Below are 25,385 nucleotides of genomic sequence, written 5' to 3'. Positions count from 1 at the left end.
TGGGGTAGTCATGCAGCAATCAATGGCGAAGACAAGCGATCTTGTGGGAACATCCGCAGTGATCATCTGTCAACAGTGACATGGATATTTGTTGATGATTTATTTGTTGAATTGAGTCCCACCTTTCTTGTTTTTTGATTCTGAAAACTTTTTGCAGTAAAAAACTTAAACAAAACTGATTGTCAGAAGTGGGGTTCGAACCCACGCCTCCATCCGGACACCAGAACACCCAATCCACGAATAACGATGATGAGCAACGTTCTTGAGTCTGGCGCCTTAGACCACTCGGCCATCCTGACTTGTCAATGTCATTCAGCAACTGTTTCAACTTTTATACAAATCATTTTCGAAACAATCACTGACAACTAGATAATGATGGAACCTCTCCTCCAGTCCTCCACTGATCAAAATGTGAAACCAAAAGTATTCCAAACGTACTTTTGTTGACACAAGTCATTTTCGTTCCCACAGTTGTGTAAATGTATGAGTTTAAAATTGTTCTTATTGATAAAGAATTTGTTTCCGCCCGGGCTCGAACCAGGGACCTTTCGCGTGTTAGGCGAACGTGATAACCACTACACTACGGAAACGACGCTTGATCAATTGAAAACATATATTTTGGATTACAAGAAACGGACAAGTTTATGTAAAATTTTGTTGAAATATTTTGTATTCCTGACATGAAAACCTACAAACCAATTCTTCTTGTTCATGATTTTCTGTTTTCTTTTTTTTACTTTTTCTTCTTGTTATGTTCATTCTCTTCTTTTTTCTTTTGTCCTCTTCCCTTTTTCTTTTTCAATTCATTATATTTTAACTTCATTTCTTGTAATGTTAGCTTTTTATAATAGCAATATTGTTTCCGTTCGACAATTCCCTTTGCTACAAGATTTTATTGAAGTTTCCATTTCATTTAAACTTAACAATAAAATGTGAATGTTTGGCCGCACAGAAACAATAGCTGAGAACATTGTTTTACATCAAGCAAAATTTCGTCGAGTATACTGATCTTTCATTTCAAGAGGATTAATATCGTCAACTTGTTTCTTGCAAACTTTACCAAGCATTGCAAAAGTTATGTTTTCTTAATTTGAAAACGTTTAATTATTTCAAGAAACTATTATCAGCCACTATTATTAAAAATTATTATCAGCCACGTTTGAGCTACTAGAAATGTCTTCTGGTTTTACTTCCAAGATAGTTCAAGCATTTCTTGCGTTCCGCAGCAACATTTTTTATAAGTAGCGCGAAAATCACAAGTCAATGTTAGCAAAAACGTTATCCAAAGCCAACAAATGAACGGTGCACAACAATTTTCACCTAATTACATTGATGTGATGCCCAAATGTCGTTCCCGTGGTATAGTGGTTATCACGTTCGCCTTAAACGCGAAAGGTCCCCGGTTCGAACCCGGGCGGAAACATCGAGCATAACCCTTCTACGCTTTATGACATTTATGCGTTTAATTTAAAATTTTTCAGCTTTATGTAAACTTGACACAGATAATTTGCATTGATGGATAAAGGAAATACAAATATTTTCTGGAAACGCCATTACCAAGAAACGAGTTTGAAGTTCGTTGAGAGAAAACATGTAAGCAAGACATTGGGCAGAATTGGGTTAATAATAATATTCTCTTTTCTGGGCATGAATGGACTATATTCCAAAGAACTTAAGACAACACGAGAAAGAAGCAATCTGGTAGCAGTCAAACCAATACGGAAAGAACCATAAACAACATGAAAATCATAAAGACAAATTCATCACAGAAGATGATGATGATTATGCCTGATCTGATGCAGACGTTAGCGAAGATGGTCTTTCAAACTTTTCTGTCATTTGACATCCTTAGAAATCGTTTAGAAGATGATACATTGAATAAAAGCAGGAATATTTTGAACTGACAATGGGGTAGTCATGCAGCAATCAAGGGCGAAGACAAGCGATCTTGTTGGAACATCCGCAGTGATCATCTGTCAACAGTGAAATGGATGTTTGTTGATGATTTATTTGTTGAATTTAGTTCCACCTATCTTGTTTCTTGATTCTGAAAACTGTTTGCAGTAAAAAAATTAAACAAAACTTATTGTCAGAAGTAGAATTCGAACCCACGCCTCCATCCGGAGACCAGAACACCCAATCTCCAATTAATGATGATGAGCAACGTTCTTGAGTCTGGCGCCTTAGACCACTCGGCCATCCTGACTTGCTGTTATGTATTTTAGTTTATTTGCATTGAAACGATGTACTTTGTTTTCGTTTCCCTCAGGTCTTCTCTTTTACTTAGTATTCATCCGCCTGCTTTTGTTAATTGGCACTTCTCGTTTTGGGCTTACTTTGCAGGTTTCACACTATATCTTGGTTGTGCAATTTTATAATAAAACAGAATTCCAGTATGACTCTGATTGAATGAGCTAAGAACACAACACTTGCCAATGTCATTCAGCAACTGTTTCAACTTTTATACAAATCATTTTCAAAACAATGACTGACAACTAAGGTACTCTTCCCAAATAAGGCCGTGCCTAAATAAGGCCCACCCTTTCATATCTGGAAAACCAAAGCAAGCAAGGAACAGCTGTGGTAATCTAATTGGCTGCGATAGTCATATGAATGAACAGAAAAGTATTTGGTTTCCTAGAAGAAACCACATGCCAGCAGAGTTAGTTGTAAATTTCTGAAAGCTATCTTGCAGGAGTAAAATTTTGTTCAGTACTTAATCTAACGGCGTGTTTTCGTAAGTGGTGTTTGTTTTCTACCTTTGTTAGAGTTTCAGGATATGTTAAAGGGTCTAAAGTTTCGACATGTATTGACATATTGACCTTTCTTGGATAGTGTATTTAGGTAGTTTACGTTAAACTGATTGTGAAGAGTTGCCCTAACAAGGCCCATCAAAATCAGCCATGGGCCTTATTAGGGCAGGTACCCCTGGCATTCAATTTTGGACTTGTAAGGGCTGTTAGGAGAAAGGCAGTGCAATTAATACTCCCTTACTGGCAGCTAACAAGCACAACCTCAGATCAAAACACCACCACCATGTGGTTAGGACACAAAACAACATACCTGTTTCGCGAAAATTGGGTTTCGCTTTTATTAGGATTTGGAATTTTTTCATTTGATAACAAGGCTACTGCTGACCATGTCTTTGCTGCAAGTGACGTCACCAACATTGACCATACAGTCGGTGACCAATCTCAGCTGCCATCACCGAGTCATGACATGTTTTCACAGCCACCAACAAGTTGTGGGATGTTTCCACAACCGTCAACACGTCATGATTGTCTCCACAAATATCAACAAGTTATGGGATGTCTCCACAATCGTTAACAAGTCATGAGATGTCTCCACAAATATCAACAAGTTATAAGATGTCTCAACAATCGTTAACAAGTCATGAGATGTCTCCACAAATATAAACAAGTCATGGGATCTCTCCTCAACCATTAGCAAGTCATGGGGTTTCAACATAGCCCCCCATATCAACACCATGTCATGGCATTATGGCTACACCGTCAGCAAATACCCTAAGCAAGAGGCGGGGGCAAAGAAAAAGGAGCATTAATTATCGAGCAACAACTGTATCGAAGTCTCTGTTTGACACGTATGGAAAAGGGAGAGAAAAGGCAAAACGAAAGGGGAAACAGTAAATATGCAAAGACGTCCAAGTGTGGGAGATTGGTGTTGCTTGGTATGTATAGAAAATACAGTCTCCGACATGAGGCAACGTGAAAGTTGTAAAATATGATAGGCAACCATGCAGACTGTGTTGGTTTAACCAAAGATGATGATGATTTTATATGCCCTGATTGTGATATGTAAATGTTTTACTGTTGAAAAAGAATTTCTTTGAAGAAATTTATTTGAATTTGTGATAGAAAAAACAATTGTTTGCTCGAACTTACGATCGATTGGAAAAGAACTTACATAAACTCACTACGTGAAGTCTAATATTTCTTTCTGTGATAAACTATGGTAACTAAATTGTTTTGAGGATTTTCACTGTTTTGATGTTGTGTATTGTTTTTTTCCCGCGATTTATGGTTCAAAAATTGAGTTTAGTAGGCTGGTCTTATTAAGGCAATAGTGCCCTTTTAAGGCCCACTCAGAAGTAATTAGCAAATCAACTGTAATTATAAAACTGTGGTCAATATGTTATTAAAATCATTCTAAAGAAGTGCTTTAATGATGCTAAAACACAATAAAATACACATTGGTACCCGATTTTTTCATTTCATGATCAATTTGCGACAAAATCAAAAAGGCGGGCCTTATTATAAGGGTACCTTAGATAATGATGGAACCTCTCCTCCACTGATCAAAATATGAAACCAAAAGTATTCCAAATGTAGTTTTGTTGACACAAGTCATTTTCGTTCCCACAGTTGTGTAAATGTACGAGTTTAAAATTGTTCTTATAGATAAAGAATTAGTTTCCGCCCGGGCTCGAACCGGGGACCTTTCGCGTGTGAGGCGCACGTGATAACCACTACAATACGGAAACGGCGTTTGATCAATTGAAAACATGTTTTTTGTATTATAAGTTAGGCTACTGACAAATTTATGTAAAATTTTGTTGAAATATTTTGTATTCCTGACATGAAAACTTACAAAGCAATTTTTCTTGTTCATGTTTTTCTGTTTTCTTCTTTTTACTTTCTTCTTGTTATGTTCATTCTCTACTTTTTTCCTCTTCCCTTTCTCTTTTTCAACTTATTATATTTTAACTTCCTATTTTCTTGTGATTTTCCCTTTTTTTAATCGCGTTATTGTGTCCATTCGACAATTCCCTTCAGTACAAGATTTTATTCAAGTTTCCAATTCATTTAAACTTAACAATGAAATGTGAATGTTTGACCGCACAGAAACAATAGCTGAGAACATTGTTTTACATCAAGGAGAATTTCGTCGAGTATACTGATCTTTCATTTCAAGAGGATTAGTATCGTCAAATTGTTTCTTGCAAACTGTGCCAAGCATTGCAAAAGTTATGTTTTCTCAATTTGAAAACATTTATTTATTTCAAGAAATTTATAAATTATTATCAGCCACGTTTCAGCTACTAGAAATGTCTTCTGGTGTTACTTCCAAGATAGTTCCAGCATTTTTTGCGTTCCGCAGCAACTTTATTTATAAGTAGCGCGAAAATCACAAGTCAATGTTAGCAAAAACGTTATCCAAAGTCAACAAATGAACGGTGCACAACAATTTTCACTTAATTACATTGATGTGATGCCCAAATGTCGTTTCCGTAGTGTAGTGGTTATCACGTTCGCCTTACACGCGAAAGGTCCCCGGTTCGAACCCGGGCGGAAACATCGAGCATCACCCTTCTCCGCTTTATGACATTTATGCGTTTAATTTAAATTTTCTCAGCTTCATATCAACTTGACACAGATAATTGGCATTGATGGATAAAAGAAATACAAAGATCTTCTAGAAACACAATTCGGGGAAGGTCGGGACCCATGATCATGGTTGGAGCCATAATCCACCCCGTTTTTTTTTAATATAAAGTACTCTTTTTGCATTTTTTGACGTCATTATATTTTTTATGTTTGGATAACTTTCCCACAATCCTTTGGTCAAAATTGTACTAAAAATGAAGGTGCAAAGAGGATTTATAGGTTTTGGGTTAAAAAAGTAAATTTTTTTGGCTGAATGTGTTTTAAAATAACTCATTTGTTATGCAAGAAATGTTCATAAACTTTTTTGTAGTGATAGGTGATGTATTTATGATGAGATTCAGCTGAAAGTTTTTTAGATAGCAATGTTAGTTTTTTTTCAGCTGTTGTTTCATTTCTGAACGATCAGGTAGGGAGCCTTGAGTCACCATGTGTTGGGACCTACAAGCCATGACAAGTGCCTGTGATAGTAGATGTTAAAGTGTCATATGACATCATTTTTTTGCTTTCACACCTTTCCATTAGGATATATCACAATTCTGACTTTTGTTTCGTTTGCAACTATTAATTATGCTATTTCACATGAAAATTCTGACAACTCATCCCAAGGAATCATTTGAAAATTCTCCATCGCTTATTTCAAAATTGAAAGCTTGGAAGCTGGCTTGAAGATTGATTTCACAACATAAATAATACAACTATGTTTTAGAATTGTATTTTTGATATGGCGAAGTGATTTCTTTGCTAAAATACTACATTTTTGGCTTATCGCAATTGTGGCTTATCGCTCCCCACATGTGGGGAGCGATAAGCCGCTTGGCGCGTGTTTATGTTTTTGAGCGTAAATTAAACATTCGCTGAAATAATAACTTGTGCTTTTGCTGTAGAGTAGGTAGCAATACAAGGCATTGCAAACCAATTTTTAGAGAAAAATATTGAGAAACGTAGAAGATATGCATCTAAAAGAAAAAAGTGGCTCGCAGGTCCCGACCTTCCCCTACCTAGAAACGAGTTTGAAGTTCGTTGAGAGAAAACAAGTAAGCAAGACATTGGGAAGAATTGGGTCAATAATAATATTCTCTTTTCTGGACATGAATGGATTATATTCCAACGAACTTGAAACAACAAGAGAAAGAATCAAACTGGTAGCAGTCAAACCAATATGGAAAGAACCATGAACAACATGAAAATCATAAAATGGAATTCAACACAGAAGATGATGATAAATATGCTTGATATGATGCAGACGTTAGCGAAGATGGTCTTCTAAACTTCTTCATTTGACATCCTTATAAAATCTTATAGAAAATGATACATTGAATAAACGCAGGAATATTTTGAACTGACAATAGAGTTAGTCATGCAGCAATCAATGGTGAAGACAAGCGATCTTGTGGGAACATCTGCAGTGATCATCTGTCAACAGTGACATGGATGTTTGTTGATGATTTATTTGTTGAATTTAGTCCCACCTTTCTTGTTTCTTGAAAAACTCCTTGCAGTAAAAAACTTAAACAAAACTGATTGTCAGAAGTGGAATTCAAACCCACGCCTCCATCCGGAGACCAGAACACCCAATCCACGATTAACGATGATGAGCAACGTTCTTGAGTCTGGCGCCTTAGACCACTCGGCCATCCTGACTTGTCAATGTCATTCAGCAATTGTTTCAGCTTTTATACAAATCATTTTCAAAACAATGACTGACAACTAGATAATAATGGAACCTCTCCTCCACTGATCAAAATGTGAGACCAAAGTATTCCAAATGTAGTTTAGTTGACACAAGTCATTTTGGTTCCCACAGTTATGTAAATGTACGAGTTTTAAATTGTTTTTATAACTTCATATTTTGAACATTTGAGAAACTGTTTAGATTTTACCATATTTTTGCTGTGATACTATATGATTCTTTAGCATTTCTTTTAATATGTATTTTTCTTATAGGCTTCAAAAGGGCTGTATGACTAGCCGAAAGCGTTCGCTTTTTGTTTTTATAATGTTAAATGTAGTGTTGTTGCTGAGTTAAGTCTGTTTATGGTTTAAAAGAGTTTCCTCTCTACTCAAATTGTTTTATAAAGTTAGCCTTCTGTTTATTTAGAGAATTTTGTATTTTATTCCATAATATCTTTTTCATTTGCACATATGTGTCATTGTGTCTAAGTGCCTCTTGTACTCTGAGACAACTTTTCTTTCTCCTGATCGAAACATGACAGTTTGTCTTCTGACTATTTATGTCAAGTACCGTGATATGTTCTTCAGCTCTCTTCTTTTATCCCCGCATCTACATGAGTTTAAAAGATACTATTGTCTTATTTCAGTTTTTAGGTAAAATTTTACACAAAAGTTACTTATCTTTTGCTATAAATACACCTTAATCTTAAGCAACAGAAAGCAAGATTGTTAAAACTAACTTTTAAATTGGGTGATCATTCATTTCTCTATTGTCTCCGAAAAAGGCTGTCTCCGAATCGGATTCTCCCAATAGTAGCTGACCGACTGGTGTCGAATTTGTTTTGAAGTCCCTGGACAATTTTAGTAGTCGAGTTTTTTTTCGTTTGGTTTCATTTTGATCGAGTTTATTTCGATTTATTTTGCACAAACTTGTCTTATTTTGGGTAACTTTTGGGCTTGTTTCATCACTTGCGACGATTGAGCTAATTTTCAGTAGCAATTGGGTGGGAAATTTTCAAAACATCTGGCAACATCACTTGGAATCTCTAATCAGAAGTTAAGAAACGCAATTGATTGAGTTTCGCTTTTAGCAGAATGATCGTTACTTACTTCACAATGTAGATATTAACGACCTGTTTTAGCCTGATGCTGCGAGTTCGTTGTGGTAATAGCGAACTCGCAGCATCTAGCTGTAAGTTTGCAACTATTGCACTAGCTTTCCGTAGGCCCGGATTTAGGGGGGGCAGAGGGTGCAGGTGCCCCGGGCCCCCCTTTTAAAGGCCCCCCGATATGAAAAAATGTGATTTTGTGTTGTTTTTTCAGCCTTTGAAGTTTCTGCAAAATGCTGTGCAGTGCTGGATTAATGGCACTGTAGACGTAGAGGTGTTTTTTCGCGCGAAAAACACTTTTGCACGGGACCCCCGATCTAAAAGTGCCCCGGGCTCCCATCAGCTAATTCCGGCCCTGAGCTTTCGGAACACAGTTCCTAGTCATGTGCTATGACGAATATGTTTAAGAAATGTATTTGGTAAGTTGAGATGTGACGTCAGGATTGTTGTTGACGTTTATTTCCAAAGAACATAAATTGTGAATCATTTTATGACAACAATCGTAAATATGGTCGCCCACATACAGTAGACAACAACGCACAGTAAACACTAAACGCTACATTATAAAATACAAATAACTTTTCCATGTCCGATGACGCAGCCCAGGAATTTATATTTCAAGTCTCGTTGGTCAGTAGCCGGAGTAACGAAATGACGGGTCTTCTGCTGTGAAAGAAACAACGTCCCAATCGTTCGAATGGTGTTTAGAGGTTTTCAAGTCGTTCACCAATCTCTGGCTGGAATAATCAAACTTTTCAAAGCACCACAAAAATAGTGTGGAAAATTAAACCTCCCGGCAATAGATTTGTATGCACGACAGTGAGCGCAAGACGCCGTTCACCAATACGAGATTTTGGATAACCAACCAGTGGATATGCATTCCGCTGCAGCATTAAATATGTCATGGCCGCAAGGTTATATTGAAAAAGGTTTCGTTTCGATTGAAGGGCAACTTGTTCTTGTGGAGGCTACAGGTTATTGAAAGTAACGGATCGGGCGCAATGGAGCGGAACGTTGGTCGCTACGTTCCGAATGGGTAAAAACAATAAGAGCTCACACAAAATACTGCATAAAGATTAAAGAGTCAAAATTATTGTAGTGCGTCTGATGTGATAAAGTGATTATATGAAGTTCATTTCATTGAAAGATTAAAATTCTAAGAACACGAACATTGAAGGACCCATCATCCGAGCTTGACAGTCGAATAATTGACAAACGAACTTCGATGACCGCGACCAATGTTAGCAGTGACTTTAGCTTTTTGAGCCATCTCGTTGAAATTCGACGTGTTTCTTTTGACGATTTCACGTTCCGCTTCATTGATTTTGGCTTGAACACGGGAAAATTCAAACGCGGCCTCTCTCAGCTGAAGATGACGTTGCAACCGGCCTTCCTTCTCTTCAAGGTTCTCCTTGAGAAACAAAAGTTTAAATACCATTTAATTATTTTGGACTTATTTAGCTATCACGTACCCCGTGGTGCAAATTCTTTCGTAGCTGCGCAGTAGCCTTTTACTAATGTAATTTGTTTTCCATCTGTCTGTATGTTTTCTACACTATTGCTCGCTGCGTGTTTCTTAATGCTTATAGTCAGTTAGTTAGGTACCTTCAAGAAGTTTAAATTTATTGCAATTTATAAATATTTTCAGATTCTTGATGAGGGCTTAAGTTAAGCCGAAAACGTTTGACTGTTAAACAATTTGTAAATATGTAAAATATACTGTTATAATGCTCAACCCTGTTGTATTGTTGTGCCTTGCCTGTCTTTGGTACAAGAAAGCAAACTCTCTCCCGAAACTATGTTATTAAGCTATAAAAACTATATTATTGTAGTCGATCGTTGACTGTTGCCGGCAAGGTGGTACTAAGATCTTGTTTGTCGCAGTGAAACTTGCCTTAATCTTTTGCACATGAAGTTGATCTTTCTCCCGAATTTCATGATGCTTTCTCTTCCAACCCTCCTCTGAGATCTTCCGGATGCTCTTGGCTCGGAGTGACTTATTCTCCGTGTTCTTCAAAGCAACGTGGCCTGCTTTTCGAAGCTTCTCGTTCTAGCAAAAGGCATTAGATCGATGATACAGCTAAGTGCACATTCCACAAGTATGACTCCTTCAATAGATACTCAATCATGTAAAATCTTATTTTAAGTGAATGCAGAAAGTAGAAATGAAGTTGCCGAACATATCTCTTATTAGGTTAAAGTGAAACAAGACCTCCCAACGGAATTATAGCATTGAGTTTTCGGTCACTCCCAAATCTCATGCATGACAAACCAAGACACAGTCTTGTTGACATTCTGATATATTCTAATCTACACCCGCAAGTTTAAAGTTCTCCCCTACTGCATCACAGCACGTGCGGAACGGTCAATTTTTTTCAGTCCTAGGAAAAGATCCCAACAACAATTCTCATGACACCAACAGCTTAATTATTTCAGTCCAAGAAAGATGAAGGTTTCTGTCAGAGGAAAAAGATTCTCAAAGCTGCTTCCAAAACAAAGTGAGTTTGCGAAGCACACAGAAGCACACAGAAGCACAGATGGATGACGACGACTCACCGTGTGGTCAACGATAGATTGCAGATATGTCTCGTTCTCCTTGTCCATCTGCTTCGCCTGCTGCTTCGTCTGCTTAATTTTCGCCTCCATTTGACGACTATGATTCTTTATAACCATATCTCGAGTAGAAATCTGAAAGCAACCGCATTAGAATAACCCAACCGATAAAACATACGAAACAGAACTGCAGCACAATCTTTTTTATAAATCAAACTATAAATGTTGATGAAGACAAAATCGAAACGTTTGAAGGTTTATTTATTTATCTCCAAATATTTTTTCGCGTGAACAAAAAAAAATGAAACCAATTGACGTTGCTCAGTTTCACGCGTCTGTGGGTTAAAAACTTTATCACAAATAAGAGAAAGCTCCTGCAATTTTAAAAAACTTTAACACAATCCGAAAGGATGTTGGTCGCATATTTTAAAGTACAAAATGTTTTGCCACCTCTCCCTGTTCAATAACGTGATATTCCGTATCGTGCGTCGCAATATGTTGACGAAACACGTAAATGCTAAAAACTAAAAAATGTCGGCTCAGTTTGGTTGGATGAGGATAGTTCGCTGTTAAAGATTATAATGTGGCGCCTGGACAACATCGCCAGGCATAGCGGAGGTGGCATTCAAAGACGACTTGTGTGTTTGCACCAAGCCATGGGTAGCAATCCCTATTATACTCTGCATTATCACGTGGGGTCTGCTAGATAGCCGAGTGGTGAGAGCCGTGGAACGGCAATCAAAAGTACAATCATGCGGCTGTGTCTTTTGGCAGGACGCTTATGCCTGTAGGAAGGTGGACATGAAGATTGGCTTCTATGCCTTCCCGTCCACTTAATCTAAATCGCCAACCACCAGATGTAAGCCAGGGTGGCCAATTTGGCTTTTTTGAAGCCAGATTTTGAGAATCTGGCTGTTTTTCAACTCCCTTGGCTTATTTTTTTCAAATAAAAAAAGCCAGAAAAATTAGGCTTTTTCTGGCTTTTTTTCATGTTTCATCGATTTTTTGTCAACTTAATAAAAAGCCAACATAAATTTGGCTTTTTTTGGCTTAATTTTACCTTTCCCGTTTTTTTTTAGAAAAAAAATTCAGTCAGCATCAGTCGGAGCAGTAATTTCTAATTTATATTTGGTTGTAGTGTCCGACCGAATGTCGTTTTGAAGCCGAAACTAGAAAATTTTCTAGTTGCTTGTCTTTTCATTAACTAAGTTTCTGCGTTGTCGCTGAAGTCAAAGTTCGGTGGGACACTATTTGGTTGTGCCCTTTTTATATGTGTATGTTTAATGAATACTAATTGGCGTTTTCTTGGCTGTTTCAGCTATTTTATACTGGTTTTTTCAGCTATTTTCTTCTGGCTTTTTTTAGGCTTTTTTTGTGACTAGGTCTGGCTTTTTTTGGTGAAGACAGGTTGGCAACCCTGATGTAAGCCTGGATACAAACCAAACCAAAACGTGGGGGAGTTGTTTAAATAGAAAGTGAAGTGCGTTTAAAAGGCAATTGAGCCTTTCTATGACGGTCTATTGTATCCTGGGCTAAGTACGCACTCAAAACATAACTTCGAGTCGACAAGCAAATGTAAAATCTTCGTTGTTTCAACGTCAGCTGATGCTAGATCAACATGACTGCGAAGACTGGAAAGCGAGCACTCGAAAGTAGCACCTCTTGAAAAGTCATCAGTAGCTTTCAAAGTTGAAACATGAAACGAAAACATTGGGGATCATAGAAAGGATTAAGAATGGCAGCCATGACACGGATTAAACAGTGAAGGATTTGTTTGTTGGCTTATGAATGAATGTTTCGATAGCAGCTATTCCCAACGCTTTGTTGACGAATATTTCACTTTATTCACAATTTATTTAAGTACACAATAGTTTGGTCTTTGTTTGTGCGTTAAAGTGTTAAGTTAAACTTTTGTTAATGTGTTTCATTTATGCATTTAAACTATGAATTGTGCACAAGGTCCTTCTACTCGCCAGATGTACATGTCTCGCTCCTTATCAACTATTTTGTCAATCAATAGTTTGAACGATAGTCGCTGCCGCATAGCAATGCTCAATTTTTGTGATAGCAATAACAACTGCAGACCACTTTGCTATCTTGAAACGTCACTTGACACTTTGGTAGACATGAATTTTTTGAATTGGGTTTGCCTAGGATAGTTTCTATTTTTTTTCATTATTGGAAAAGTAGAAGTTATCGCACCCTGCGATACACGAACTCAAGCCTTGACGTTCGTGTGGGTCCTCTGTATGGCCGAGTGCAACGGGGTCTGAAGTTGCAAAGTCCTTTTTGGGCATTTGATGCAGCTATGCTAAAACGTTTAATCGCTTTACAAACCAAACAGCATGAAGCTGCTCACAAAAATGACACCAAGCCTCGACACAAGCAAGGTGAAACATTATAATGCTTCAAAGAAATTCCCACTTGACATCTCAACCCTGTAATAGGAGTCACATCCAAACGTACCCTTTTTGTGTAATTCTCAGTTGCTTTTTGAATCTTCTCCTCAAACGCTTCTCTCCTCATTTCTTCCTTTTCCTCTTCTTTCTTCTTCAGCTCTCGTCGGATCTCCATCAATCTTTCCTTCTGTTTTCTGTTCATTAGTTTAACCTGAAAAGAGAAAGTGTTCACGCAATCTCACTACTTTCCTGTGTTGATCAACACATCCACCAGCAGCATGTTAGCTGAAGCAGCAACATCAACAGAACATCGTTTTCTAGAAGTTTTCACTTCTGACGCAAAAAGTGTTCTCATTTAGTTCCACTGACGTTTCGTACAGAATGGCCACGCACATCCTTGAAAGAGCTAAAGTACGTTGGTAAATGAATAGCGACAGAGTAATGACGTCAGAGGTCGACGTCCAGCACTGAAAGGCATATGGTATGGCTACAATATCAACCACAAGCGTGGGAATTATTTGTTGCGTTTCTCTCATTGTGTGATCATAAGAGCAATGAGGACTAAACGATCGGGCCATTAGGTTATCAAGGAAGATCAACAACATTATTTTGGCATCCGAAGTTCCTCATAAATCCTCATACCATAAATCACTGAAAACTTATCCACAAATCGTGACAATCATACTCTACTTATGCTGTTGAGATCTGACAGTCGACACGCTCCACAAGCAAACAACACGCTGTCCACTGTCCAGTGTCCACCCATGCCACGGTATAATTCGGATCTTACTTTGTTTAGTTCCTTCATCTCGTTCTCCAACTTCATCTGACTCGCTTTATGTTGCTTGTTCATGATCTCATCCTCCACAGCCTGCTGAAAGGCCTGCAGACACACCACCATGTTATCATAAGTTTAGTGGTTATTAAGCTCGGTAGCACAACTGACTATTTTAAACAACAACGCAAAAAAAAAATTCAGTTTGCTTATTTTGTCAACCTGTTTTTACTTCCGCCATCACCACTCCTCAAGAAGCCTTGCTTTAGGACATGAGTGAAAATTATAAAAGCATCGTTTGGAACGAAATGTACGGGATATGTCTACAATCCCTCAGTTGACCGCTTCAACAGCTCCCAAGTAGAGCTTGTGTTGGGCAACAACTTACTATGACGTCATGATTGAGGGCATCCAATGCTTTCTCTTGCAGGAGCTTCCTCTCATTGGCCGCCTTCTTTCTCGCTTCAATGTGATGCAGGCGTAACTTCTCCTGGAGGTGGATACAATCATGACTCATCCCTCGTCAACATAGCAAGTTGATCACAACATGATGCCACATTTAAAACAAGATATCGTACAAACGTGGAGAAGAGTTTTACTCGTATATTGAAAAGATATCGTAATATAACTTTGTGCCATATCTTCTTTGCACCAGATAGTACAGTAAATGTTACAACGTTGCAAAGCACAGCCACGTCTGGAATCAACAACAAGCATCAGTGCATCACCAACAAATCACATGATTGTTACCATAGCAATGAAAGCCACGACGCTGCCAATTGAGCAATGAACATACAAGAGACGACAAAAACATCCATCCACAAATATCCCGTTTTCTCAAGTGAGTTGGCTTTATGAAAGTAAGTTGTAAAACAAACTTGTCCATCAGAGAAATTGTCGTGGGGATTTATAAACTTAACATGGCATTGTTGTTGTGGCATGTGTTATTACACGCCATTGTTATCGAATAATGAATTGTAACAAACATAACCTTCAGTGTTGAAATAACGTTAGCAATGATATATATACAACTACTAACTTGTTTCTCTTTGTTAGATTTCATCACAGCTTCAGCAATCTCTTGCTCGCGCAATCTTTCCATCTCCAATTCTTTGGTTTTGACAACTTTTCTCAACTCTTCGTTTTTAAGTCGCTTCTCCCATTCAACTTGGCTATGAGCCAGTTCCCTCTGGCGCTTGATGGACTCCTTCTTCTGAACAAGTAAAGTCAGATCACTGACTAACAGCTTGAAGATTACTTCACAATGTAGATTCTAACGATCTGTAGGTTATGCTGCGGGTTCGTGGTGGTAGCCTGATGCTGCGGGTTCGTGGTGGCAATATCGAATTACACGAGCTTTCGGAACACAGTTCCCTAGTCAGTAGTCATGTGCTATGACGAATCATGTGCTATGACTAGTCATAGCTTGAAGATGCTTCGACACATTATCGAATGACCAAGACCAATGTGGTGACTGTTTTCAATACTCTTCACAGAGTTAAGTTCATAAAACCAGTTCAGGTCAATTGCAGAAGAAAAGCTATGTTCGATCCATTGTCGTTTCGTTGAGTTGATAAAGAAATTCATTGGAGGTCAGTGGAAAGCTTCTTTTAATGTAATTAAAGAGTTTCTTGGGCTATCGAGATGAAAATATAATGAAACCCACCTATTCAGCAAAGTAGAGCTGCTTGCAAAACTTTGTGGAAAGGTTGCTGAGATAAATTATGACACGAAAAAAAAGTAAAAGAAGAGTAAATATGCGTCCCGTCACCCGTTTGGTTGGTTTCATGAAGTTTGCCAGTGCTGATTACACGATGTCATTAGTTTAAACATGATGGAACATCGTAAACCCCAGTCACTCGTCAGCTCCATGTGCCAATAAACATTGAAACCTTACCTTGGCTTGGTCTTGCTTGTTCTTCTCCAAGCTCCACGATATCACCTTCTCGCATCTTATCTTCCCATCCAACTCCTCTCTTTTGCGTCGCTGCTTCATCACCTCAACCAGCTTCTTATCCCGCTGCGAACCACGTTCAACCAAGTTATAAGGCAGGTGGCGTTGACAGGAATCTAACTGACAAGGGAATGGTCCAGGGATATCTCAGCCAGATAGCTGTTATATAAGCTCTCAATTTTGTGAACAAAGAAATGGCAAGACCAAGCAGCGGTGGTTCGATTCTAGGGGTTTGCACTTGAGCACAGCATTTCAAGGGCAGCTCTCCATTTAACGGCATTAAGTGGATGGAAAATTTCACAGACAACAACAGTTTAATAAGGGGGCAACCTCGATGATTTTGCCTGAGTCAGTGATTCAAAGTCTCTACAAGTATACAAAACTGTCAGGATTAAGCTCTCAAAGAACCATTCTCAGTCCAAGAACAAGGATTCCCACAATCAATGAATCAAGGTGAAATCTCTACAGAAAATTAAATGTGAAACTGCCTACGCCTCAATATTTTAAGTAAAAATTTTTTCTATATTTTTGAGGCTATGAGAGGGCAGAAACAAAACATGGAATCGTGTAACCAGGTTTTGATGTCTGGCTCGTGTGGATGATGAGCTTTGAATGGGTCCGGCATGGACATGGCTGTTCCCAGTGCAAGTGTTGATGAAGTATGTTGTTATTTTAGAGGTTGTGCTAATTCATCTACGCAATACGATGTTAAAACAATCCAAACAACAAACGACATCACCTGGATATTTGTAGCAAGTTTAATTTCCCAAGTTTGTACATACTGGGGCGAAAGCAAGCACCTCAACGAGGTCGTCCTTGCAATGTACTAACCTGTATTTGAGGGGTGGTGTAGCCACTTGGGAGGGGAGAGTTGTTACTGAATACTGACGACGCTCGGAGACTGCTGTTGTTTGGACGAAGTTTATTGCTTCTGCTCCAAAGAAAAACATAAAATATGATAAAAGTTGCAAAAACTACTTGGATTTGTAGTTGAACCTTCTCCAACTGATTCATGACAAGGGTACACAGTGGCTGATATCTCTGGAGTCTGATGTTAACAGCCCAACCCATTCTCTTGTAATTTATGGAGGTCTAATACAAGGGGCAAGTGAAACGTAGCTATCGAGTTCGTAAATAATCGTCAATTGAACACTATACAATATACATTTACACATACTGCATTGTCTGCAACGTCTTTCATGGTATGGCTCATAATAGTATAGTGGACACTGGACAATGGACACACGTCCAAACTATTGTCCAACTAACTGCAGATGGGTTGATGAAAATCATTTAACCAGGTTGTACAGTGTGCATAGCTCTATTGTGATTCCCTGATAATTTCACATAGCTTCAGATCGCAGTGGCTAAAGCTACTGATGTTTTGGAATACTCAGCTGTGGCCAGTAAAACAATGTTAAATGCAGTGCAATAAAACGATACGCAACATTATTCAACATGTTTACAACATACCTGTTGACAGTTTCAACGCTTTTGCTCCTCAACCCGTCTCGTTTGTTGACAAACATCTTATTGGAGAAACAAGACCGAGGGAAAGTAGGACCTACACAAATTGGAACGCAAAAAAATCAATTGAAATAGCGTGTTGCCGCCTGCCAGACGGTGAAAATAACGTAGGTTGGACACCGCTTGAGAGTACGCGGGTATGCCGTTGGCAAGACACTTACCGGCGTGCCAATTTAATGGGAGCAGTTGATCCATTTTTAAAGGCTTTGGTATGACCCGACAGGGTATCGAGCCCATGCTTACTGCTTCAGAGGCGGCCGCACTAACCACTAAGCCACCTAGCCGGTTATTATTAGTTATTATGATTCCAAAGAACAGATCAAAGACTTCACTTTGTCGAACTTAATCTTGTCCTTATTTAAATAATAAGGTGTCCCATTTTTGGGAGACTTTTCAGGTAAAATAAGCGGTGGCCGGTCGATTGGTCGACAGACATTTGGTCGACAGTCATTTGGTCGACAGTCATTTGGTCGACAGAAATTTGGTCGACAGGACGTTTGGTCGACAGACAATTGGTCGACAGACATTTGGTCGACAGGACATTTGGTCGACAAGACATTTGGTCGACAAGACATTTGGTCGACAGACATTTGGTCGACAGACATTTGGTCGACAAGACATTTGGTCGACAGGACATTTGGGTTAGAGTTAGGGTTAGGTTAGGGTTAGATTAGGGTTAGATTAGGGTTAGGTTAGGGTTAGGTTAAGGCTAGGGTTAGGTTAGGGTTAGTTAACCCTAACCCTAAAATGAATCGTTCTGTCGACCAAATGTCCTGTCGACAAAATATCTTGTCGACCAAATGTCTGTCGACCAATTGTCTGTCGACCAAACGTCCTGTCGACCAAATGTCTGTCGACCAAATGTCTTGTCGACCAAATGTCTGTCGACCAAACGTCCTGTCGACCAAATGTCTGTCGACCAAATGACTGTCGACCAATTGTCTTTCGACCAATTGACCGGGTACCAAATAAGCTTGGGTCATATTGTCAATATATTTTTATCGTTGAATTCAAAAATGAGGTGTCACCTATCGATTTTTTTTTGCAAACTGACGAGAAGAGTCGGTTTCGTATCTGCTTTCAATACATTGTTAAGCGCCAACTGCAACAGAAAACAAGTTATTTAGAAAAAAACGTGTTTTTGTTCATTTCCATCTAAAAAAATAGCATTAAACCGAAACGTAACATTGCCTAATCTGATTTACAGAGAACCATATGGCAATCACTGTGCGACGGAAATGTGGCAAAATTTCTACCATTTATGACGTAATAATTCAATATCGGTGTTTGGCATGAATCCCAATTCCCATGATTGTAAGTCGCTTATTTGGGTCATAAAGTTGTTGGTGCGAGTAGTCTACAGAAGAATTATCAATTTATCATAAATGTGCTCACTGTTGACTTTAACTTATAATGTTTTATGTTTAGATGAGACTGATGAGTTATTAATATTGTTGATGAGTAGTATATAATCTATCAATAATCACAGCTACTAGATCGTTAGAAAGTTATATAGTAGCAGCTAAGATGAGCGAAAATACATTACCTACGCATGAAAAAGTGCTCAAACATTCAAGAGTAATCTTCTTCAAGAAAATAATATCAAGTTTCTTTCAAATAGTCTACATTTTCATGATTTAGAAAATAAAGTGGTAGCAGATGTGACCAATGTATGGATAAAGGCCAGTTAGCATATACTGTACTTTCAAATCACCTGGTTCACAGACTTGGACAACTAGATAATTCTAGTTGTCTAATTCGACAAATTAGAGCGAAATGTCGGTAATTCTACTTCTAATCTAATTCGGTAAAAACTTGTTTGTTCTAATTGTAGTTCTTATCCAATCACCAGTTTTGCTTAAAATTTTAGTTTGTCCAACAGTATTTTTTATCAAATGGAAGAATATTGCGCTCTTATCAACGTTATACAAAGAAAATGCAATAAAACGATCAAGATCAAAGTGTCATTCCATCCCTTGAGCAGAAAAGTCATGAAAAATTCGATTAATCATCAATTTACTGACGTTACAATGTGTATTATGACGTAAGTGGTTTTGCCGCTGTGATGGTGGAATGACACTTTGATACCGAGTTGCCACATTGGCGTTTTTATCCAACTAAAAAAAGATATGTGACAACTGCGTCCAACAAATTCTAATCTAGTTTAAATTCTACTCTAACTTGAAAAAAACTTGGGTAGCTCTAATTCTAAACCTAGTCTAATTTGTAAAAGCTTAAATTACTCTAATTATAATTCTAATCTAATTTCGAAAGACTACAAAAATTCTAGTTGTCAAAGTCTGTGGTTCAAGCCAAGTTACGCAATATTGTTATAAAACAGAGGGCACCCAAACGAGAGCACAAAAGAAGAAAAGACAGGTTGTAACAGAGAATTGGTTGTTCGAACTTTTCGATTTATCTACCTGCAAGTGCAAGAGAACCTCATATCCTTCAATGCAAGTCTGGAATGGAAAGGTTGCGTGTAAATGTCGTTTTAAACGTCGCATTCCTGTCAAGAATTGGAATTCTTGGAAGATCAGCGTAGCGGTTAAAAAATGATATTAACGTCCATGCTAGACGTAGCTCACCAGAAGAAACAGCAGGCGATCGCTAGAAAGGTTGTGAATGAAGAGCAGCCGGACGTGGGGAAGCGAAGGAAAAGACCAAGGCAAGATTAGGAGAGAACAGGAGACTACGTTTGAGAATGAGAAGATACAAGAAGCGACAGAAGACAAGGAAGAATGTGCATATAAGGCGAACAGTGGTCATCTTATTCCTGTGCAGCTTCAAAGCAAAAATCGTGTGACAAGAATGACGTGGTCAAAACAGACTTACACATTCGTGCTACTTTCCACAGCATGTGTGAATGAGATTCCCACAAATTTGCGATTACTATTAGGCTACTGACTGTCATCAGTGATAAGTTGAGTTCGTATGTGAATAACAACTTTTGTTGAATGTATGAAACTTGTGAAATGATCAAGATTGTTTGATTAGTTAGTATTGGTGTTTGTCACATGCGTCTGCAAATCGGTGTTGGAACATCAAGTCAATTGATGCACAGCATGTATGTATTTCTATATTAATATTGGTGTACTGTAGGCTAACTGTATTGTATGCCTGTTGGAGAATTGTTAATCTGCAATTTACCCTCCTAATTAAGAAGCTAAACAATCGGAATAAAAACGTCCCTACAACCTACAATCGAATTCGGGAAATATTAGGATATTTTCTTAATTTATTTATCGGATAAAAATGGAAAAAACACGTTTTTTTAAATAACTTGTTTTCTTTTGCAGTTGGCGCTTAACAATGTATTGCAAGCAGATAGGAATCCGCCCCTTCCGGTTATTTTAGTAGAGTGAGTTGACGAGTGAGACAACTTTTGAAGGCAACCAAGGCTTACAAACTGATTGGAGGCAACCAAGGCTTACAAACTGATTAGTGATTAGGTTTGTTCTATAAATCAATAACTGTAAAAGCTGGAGAAATACGGAAAAACGAACTCGTACAATGGTGATTGAAGCTATCTCTCGAGCCTGCGCTGATTAATTATTTAGGTATTGATTATTACAAATATCAAGGAGTTTAAGCAGTTGTATTTTCGCAAATTGTAAAGAGAAAAATCTTAAGAATAATGAGAAATTGTGATAGTTTTAGAAAGGGCATAAAAAGATCGATGTAACTTTTATGAGTGATGACTTTAAAATGAGATGGGGCTACCACGAATACCAGTACCAAGAATGCAACCTTGAAATTTCTGAAACGTAATACCGTAGTTGATGCCAAAGTAGCATGCCCGCAGCTCGCACCAGACACAGGGCCATGGGAAGGAAGACTAACTGCTGACGTTTGAATGTTAAGTATCAGGTTGGATTCGATTCTTGCCTTTAGGGAACGATACTGATCGCCGTGTTCATCGCGACATTACAACCATGGACTTCTAAATAGTAGAATCTGGACTGGAAACGCAGTGGACAACAGTAGGCCAAACAGTTGGTACAACAGTTGGCCAACAGTGGGCCAACAGGGTTAGTTACTTGGCTGTTGGCCCACTGTTGGCCAACTGTTGTACCAACTGTTTGGCCTACTGTTGTCCACTGCGTTTCCAGTCCAGATTCTACTATTTAGAAGTCCATGTTACAGCAATCAATAGGCAAGAACAGTTAGAACATCAATAGGCAAGAACAAGAACAGTCTGATTTGTGGTTTTAGTCTAAACATTTGTAGTTCGTTTTCTAAAGAATAGAAAGCCTGTAGGGAGCGCTTTAGTCGCGGGGTCTGTACAATAGTGAATGTGGAATTTTTATTTATGATTTACACAAGAAACAAACATCGGCCGAGCGTTTCTGAAAAGATTGGATTGCTTGCTGGCAATAAAGATGGAATAAATTCTTTATGACAAATGTAGTTAAAGCAAAGTTGATTGGGTTTTTTGAGTGCCAGTTCAAACCCTTGGTTTTCTAAAGGTCGTGCAGAGACTCTCAATCCTCTGCTGTGCATTCGATACATGTTAAGCATTGAATAGACATTAAACACGAACTCACTCAAAGAGAGATCGCTATCTGGCATGTCGTCAGGAGTGGCGGTCCGTGACGGTTCGGACGTCGTGATTACTGGTTTACAGCGGGGATCGAACACGGACTTTGTTGTGTGTTGTTTCTCACAGTTGGAAGATTTTTTGTCCAAATGTTTCTTCTCCCTTTGAAAAGAAATGCTTACCCCAGACACAAGGAAAAATCACAATTATAATAAGAATATACTCTATTGCCATTCAATTAAGGAAAAGTTTGCAATTTCTTAGAAATTACAGAAAATAATGAATCAAAGACCTAGTCGCATGTTTGCTGCACAGGTAAACTCTGTTTCCTTAAGCAGTTCTACTGATGCAATACCACTGTTTACAGTGGTGATAAATAAAATATTCTTGTTGCATCCGTTCTCTACAACCAGGCATAATTAAAAGTAATTTAGTTTAATGTTTGCAAATAAAAATAGTTCATTTTCAAGATATGCCAGAACCCATAAACCGTTTAAAGTAGACTCTGCAAATCTAACAAAAAATGATGTATTATAACACTGTTCATCGTGAGTTGAGGTGTCTTTCAGTTATATTAGTAAATTTAATCACAAAAAGGTGATAAAAATGCATGAAAATTATATTGATCTACGATAATTCATTGATAGCATCCGATTTTATAAAAACATTATTTTTTACAATTTCTTAAATAATAATGATATTAATTAATTAGACAAAAATGATGTCACGTCACTTGAAAAGTCACAGTATGAGTGTTGAACAACAAAGATTATAAAGCTATTGAACAAAACCGTTAAAAATTATGCACATAATAAATAAAAGGTTGAAGAATAGCTGGTGCTTGAAAAGTTCGATGACATTAACTGCCAAGTGCAAATACATAAAATCTTACATCGTAATTTTGCTGCTTTTTTCCAGGTGAGAAATATTGTTAGATTTCTTATGATTTGGCTTAATTTGTTGCTTGACGTCATTTCTGCCAATTTTTTGTTCCATAATTATTCTTTCTCTTTCTTTTCGACATTGCTGAAGTAAAGACATTCTTTTTTCTTCACAATCATCATACAATATCTGAAATATACGTTGGAAGTTGGCATAACCTACATTCACAGCAAAATGTAATTCAGGTCGTATTCAAGTAAACATTCAAAGTAAAAATTGAATAAGGCTGTTCAACAGCCGTCTGAACAAGTCAGTAGTGTCTGATTGACAAAACGTCGGAATAAAAGCAGTTTATCAATTATCACCTCAGTTATCTTGGGACAGTTTAGTTTATTTTGCACAATTGCATGAGTAGAAGGTATCATATGAGTAGAAGGTATCATCTCCAGTAAAACTGTTAAAATATTTTTCAACTACTGACTAACTAAGTAATTATAATCACAAAAAAAACAGCAAATATTTAACTAAAAGTGTGATATGTACTGATTTTCACCAAATGGGTTGCACAATACCAAGCGATATACAACACAAGAACCTACTCCACATAACCTGCAACAACAACCTGTTCTCATACAACGAACTGGTTTGCTGTATCTTTAACTTTTTTATGACTCGGTTTGCATAATCCAGCTGAATTTTATTGGTTTGCTGAAAACAGTTTATTTTAAATTTGTTGTTGTTGTTAGCTTATCAGTCCATATCTGAGATAGCAAAACTTGCTTTACGCTGCAGTGCATACAGGAAATGTCAAGTTTTTGGAAGTCAAAACAAAGCAAACAGGATTTCAAGCAACAATTGAACTAAAATCTCCCATTAATGAGCTGGTGCAGCCAATAAGCAAAATGCGAGACATGATTCCACAACCAAAATTGTAAGTAACCATATGTACCTTTATCCTTTAATTACCGGTTATCCTTTAATTACCGGTAACACATAAAATGTATACTAAACTACCATAACCACCGCCATGAAAAGATTCAAACACACAAAGGATCAAAACAGCACATGCAGCTTGTGGATAGTGGTTGGCCACGGATGACATCTGGAACTACATGATAAAATTAACCAAATCAAAATTGAAAATGCGATAGGCCTACCGTACATCTTCATTAACTATGCTGTAATAACTCAGGTCAATTTACTAAGCTAACCAGCAAAGTGAGAGGGTAGAGGAGCACCTGCACACAATCCCTCCTTTGAGCAGTAAAGTTGAATTTCAAATGAAAAGACAAAACGAAGCTCATCATCAAGTCAGAAAAAAAATACTAACAAGCAAAGTAAATACAGTAACAAGCATCTTCAAATGTTGCAGTGTCGCTCAAGTAACTGAGTTAATGTGACATGTAAGAATCTAAAAACCAATTTGACTTCGAGGCAGCCACCATATTTACTCTTTATGTCTAAGCAACAATAAATGCAAACATGATTCAAATTTATCAGACGAGCAGGATCAGTAATATGGTGTTGGGAGACTCAGGTAAGCTATCACTAATTGAACTGTCAACTAACCCTTTCACTCAAGGGCTGCTGAAATATATATTATGTATGGTACGGTACCATTTTTCTTGTTTTGCTTACCCCGAAGACAACACATAGGAAGGTTTTCACAGCCAATGACATAAGACTGCTCTGACAGCACTGAGGAATGCAATAAGCCTACAACAACACAGATTAAATAAATTGTAGCTACTATAGTTACCTGAAGAAAATCTATTGATTTCCCACTGTTTTCATTTTTGAAGTCCTCTAATGATTTAGGAAGAAGTTCTACTGGTTTAACTTTCATCCGAGAACATGCCTCCAGCGATCGTGGGCTTGTCAGGACATATCGAGCACCATCAGCATTAAGGCTATCAAAGTTATATAAATTCAAAACAGGTTCCATCTTAAACAACTTCCCTGGAATAAGAAACATTAGTAGCATGTGGTATAATCCATTCTACATTCATATGAGCCAAAACTAACAAAGGGTCCCACCACAAATATGGAGCTACCTCATTTTTTTAATTCTACAATTTTCAAAATTCTTTCAAAAAATCTTACAGAAAATTATTAGCTGATTGCTTCTCTGATCTTTTTAAAAGTGGTTCACAGCCTGTCTACACTCTACAAGAAATCATGATAATGTGTGCACGATTGGCACTACACTAAACCATCCTTTTTCTACTTTTCAAAAATGCTTACTCAGCATTCAATGGAATTTTTTAAGCAAAATCATGGAACATAACAGAATCATACAAGGTCACTTTTTTCCACTTGTAAATCAAAACAACATTTCAGCAAAATGCATCAGCAGCAGGTTGTTTTGCGTAATTGCAAAGTTTTCAATTGATCAAATTTTAAAAGCATTATTAAAAGATATCTAAACAATATTGCAGACGGCTTGCCACGTATTTTCATGTTTGTCTTAACAGCAATAATTTATAACAATCACACCGCCATAAGGAATAAAAGCCAACACCTTTCAGGACACTGAAACACTTATCTACCAAATCATCCACTCCATCGAT

The 25,385-nt window shown here is 37.7% G+C and overlaps 1 protein-coding gene and 7 non-coding genes across 8 annotated transcripts; 2 read left to right on the top strand and 6 right to left on the bottom strand.

Moving 5' to 3' along the window:
* Positions 1–180: 180 nt before the first annotated feature.
* Positions 181–299, bottom strand: Trnal-caa (transfer RNA leucine (anticodon CAA)). Its single transcript has 2 exons — positions 262–299; positions 181–226 (listed from the first exon to the last, which is right to left on the bottom strand). It is a non-coding gene; the product is annotated as a tRNA-Leu (tRNA).
* A 218-nt stretch (positions 300–517) lies between these two features.
* On the bottom strand, positions 518–590 carry Trnav-aac (transfer RNA valine (anticodon AAC)). The gene has a single exon. It is a non-coding gene; the product is annotated as a tRNA-Val (tRNA).
* A 760-nt stretch (positions 591–1,350) lies between these two features.
* Positions 1,351–1,423, top strand: Trnal-uaa (transfer RNA leucine (anticodon UAA)). Its single transcript has one exon. It is a non-coding gene; the product is annotated as a tRNA-Leu (tRNA).
* Positions 1,424–2,087: 664 nt separating this feature from the next.
* Positions 2,088–2,206, bottom strand: Trnal-caa (transfer RNA leucine (anticodon CAA)). Its single transcript has 2 exons — positions 2,169–2,206; positions 2,088–2,133 (listed from the first exon to the last, which is right to left on the bottom strand). It is a non-coding gene; the product is annotated as a tRNA-Leu (tRNA).
* A 2,222-nt stretch (positions 2,207–4,428) lies between these two features.
* Trnav-cac (transfer RNA valine (anticodon CAC)) lies at positions 4,429–4,501 on the bottom strand. Its single transcript has one exon. It is a non-coding gene; the product is annotated as a tRNA-Val (tRNA).
* Positions 4,502–5,242: 741 nt separating this feature from the next.
* Positions 5,243–5,315, top strand: Trnav-uac (transfer RNA valine (anticodon UAC)). The gene has a single exon. It is a non-coding gene; the product is annotated as a tRNA-Val (tRNA).
* Positions 5,316–6,927: 1,612 nt separating this feature from the next.
* On the bottom strand, positions 6,928–7,046 carry Trnal-caa (transfer RNA leucine (anticodon CAA)). The gene is made up of 2 exons: positions 7,009–7,046; positions 6,928–6,973 (listed from the first exon to the last, which is right to left on the bottom strand). It is a non-coding gene; the product is annotated as a tRNA-Leu (tRNA).
* A 1,576-nt stretch (positions 7,047–8,622) lies between these two features.
* On the bottom strand, positions 8,623–24,768 carry LOC145781087 (uncharacterized). Its single transcript, XM_082592836.1, has 13 exons — positions 24,575–24,768; positions 22,826–23,004; positions 21,941–22,095; positions 17,340–17,430; positions 16,698–16,797; positions 15,810–15,932; positions 14,952–15,125; positions 14,301–14,402; positions 13,928–14,020; positions 13,205–13,348; positions 10,742–10,873; positions 10,080–10,235; positions 8,623–9,596 (listed from the first exon to the last, which is right to left on the bottom strand). The coding sequence occupies exons 1-13, from the start codon at positions 24,758–24,760 to the stop codon at positions 9,369–9,371; spliced, it is 1,863 nt and encodes a 620-aa protein (XP_082448962.1). The 5' UTR covers positions 24,761–24,768; the 3' UTR covers positions 8,623–9,368.
* Positions 24,769–25,385: the final 617 nt, after the last annotated feature.

The sequence above is a fragment of the Aplidium turbinatum genome, chromosome 12 (assembly GCF_918807975.1).
Source record: "Aplidium turbinatum chromosome 12, kaAplTurb1.1, whole genome shotgun sequence".
NCBI classification, from domain to species: domain Eukaryota; kingdom Metazoa; phylum Chordata; class Ascidiacea; order Aplousobranchia; family Polyclinidae; genus Aplidium; species Aplidium turbinatum.
This window is presented reverse-complemented; position numbering and strand designations above follow the sequence as displayed.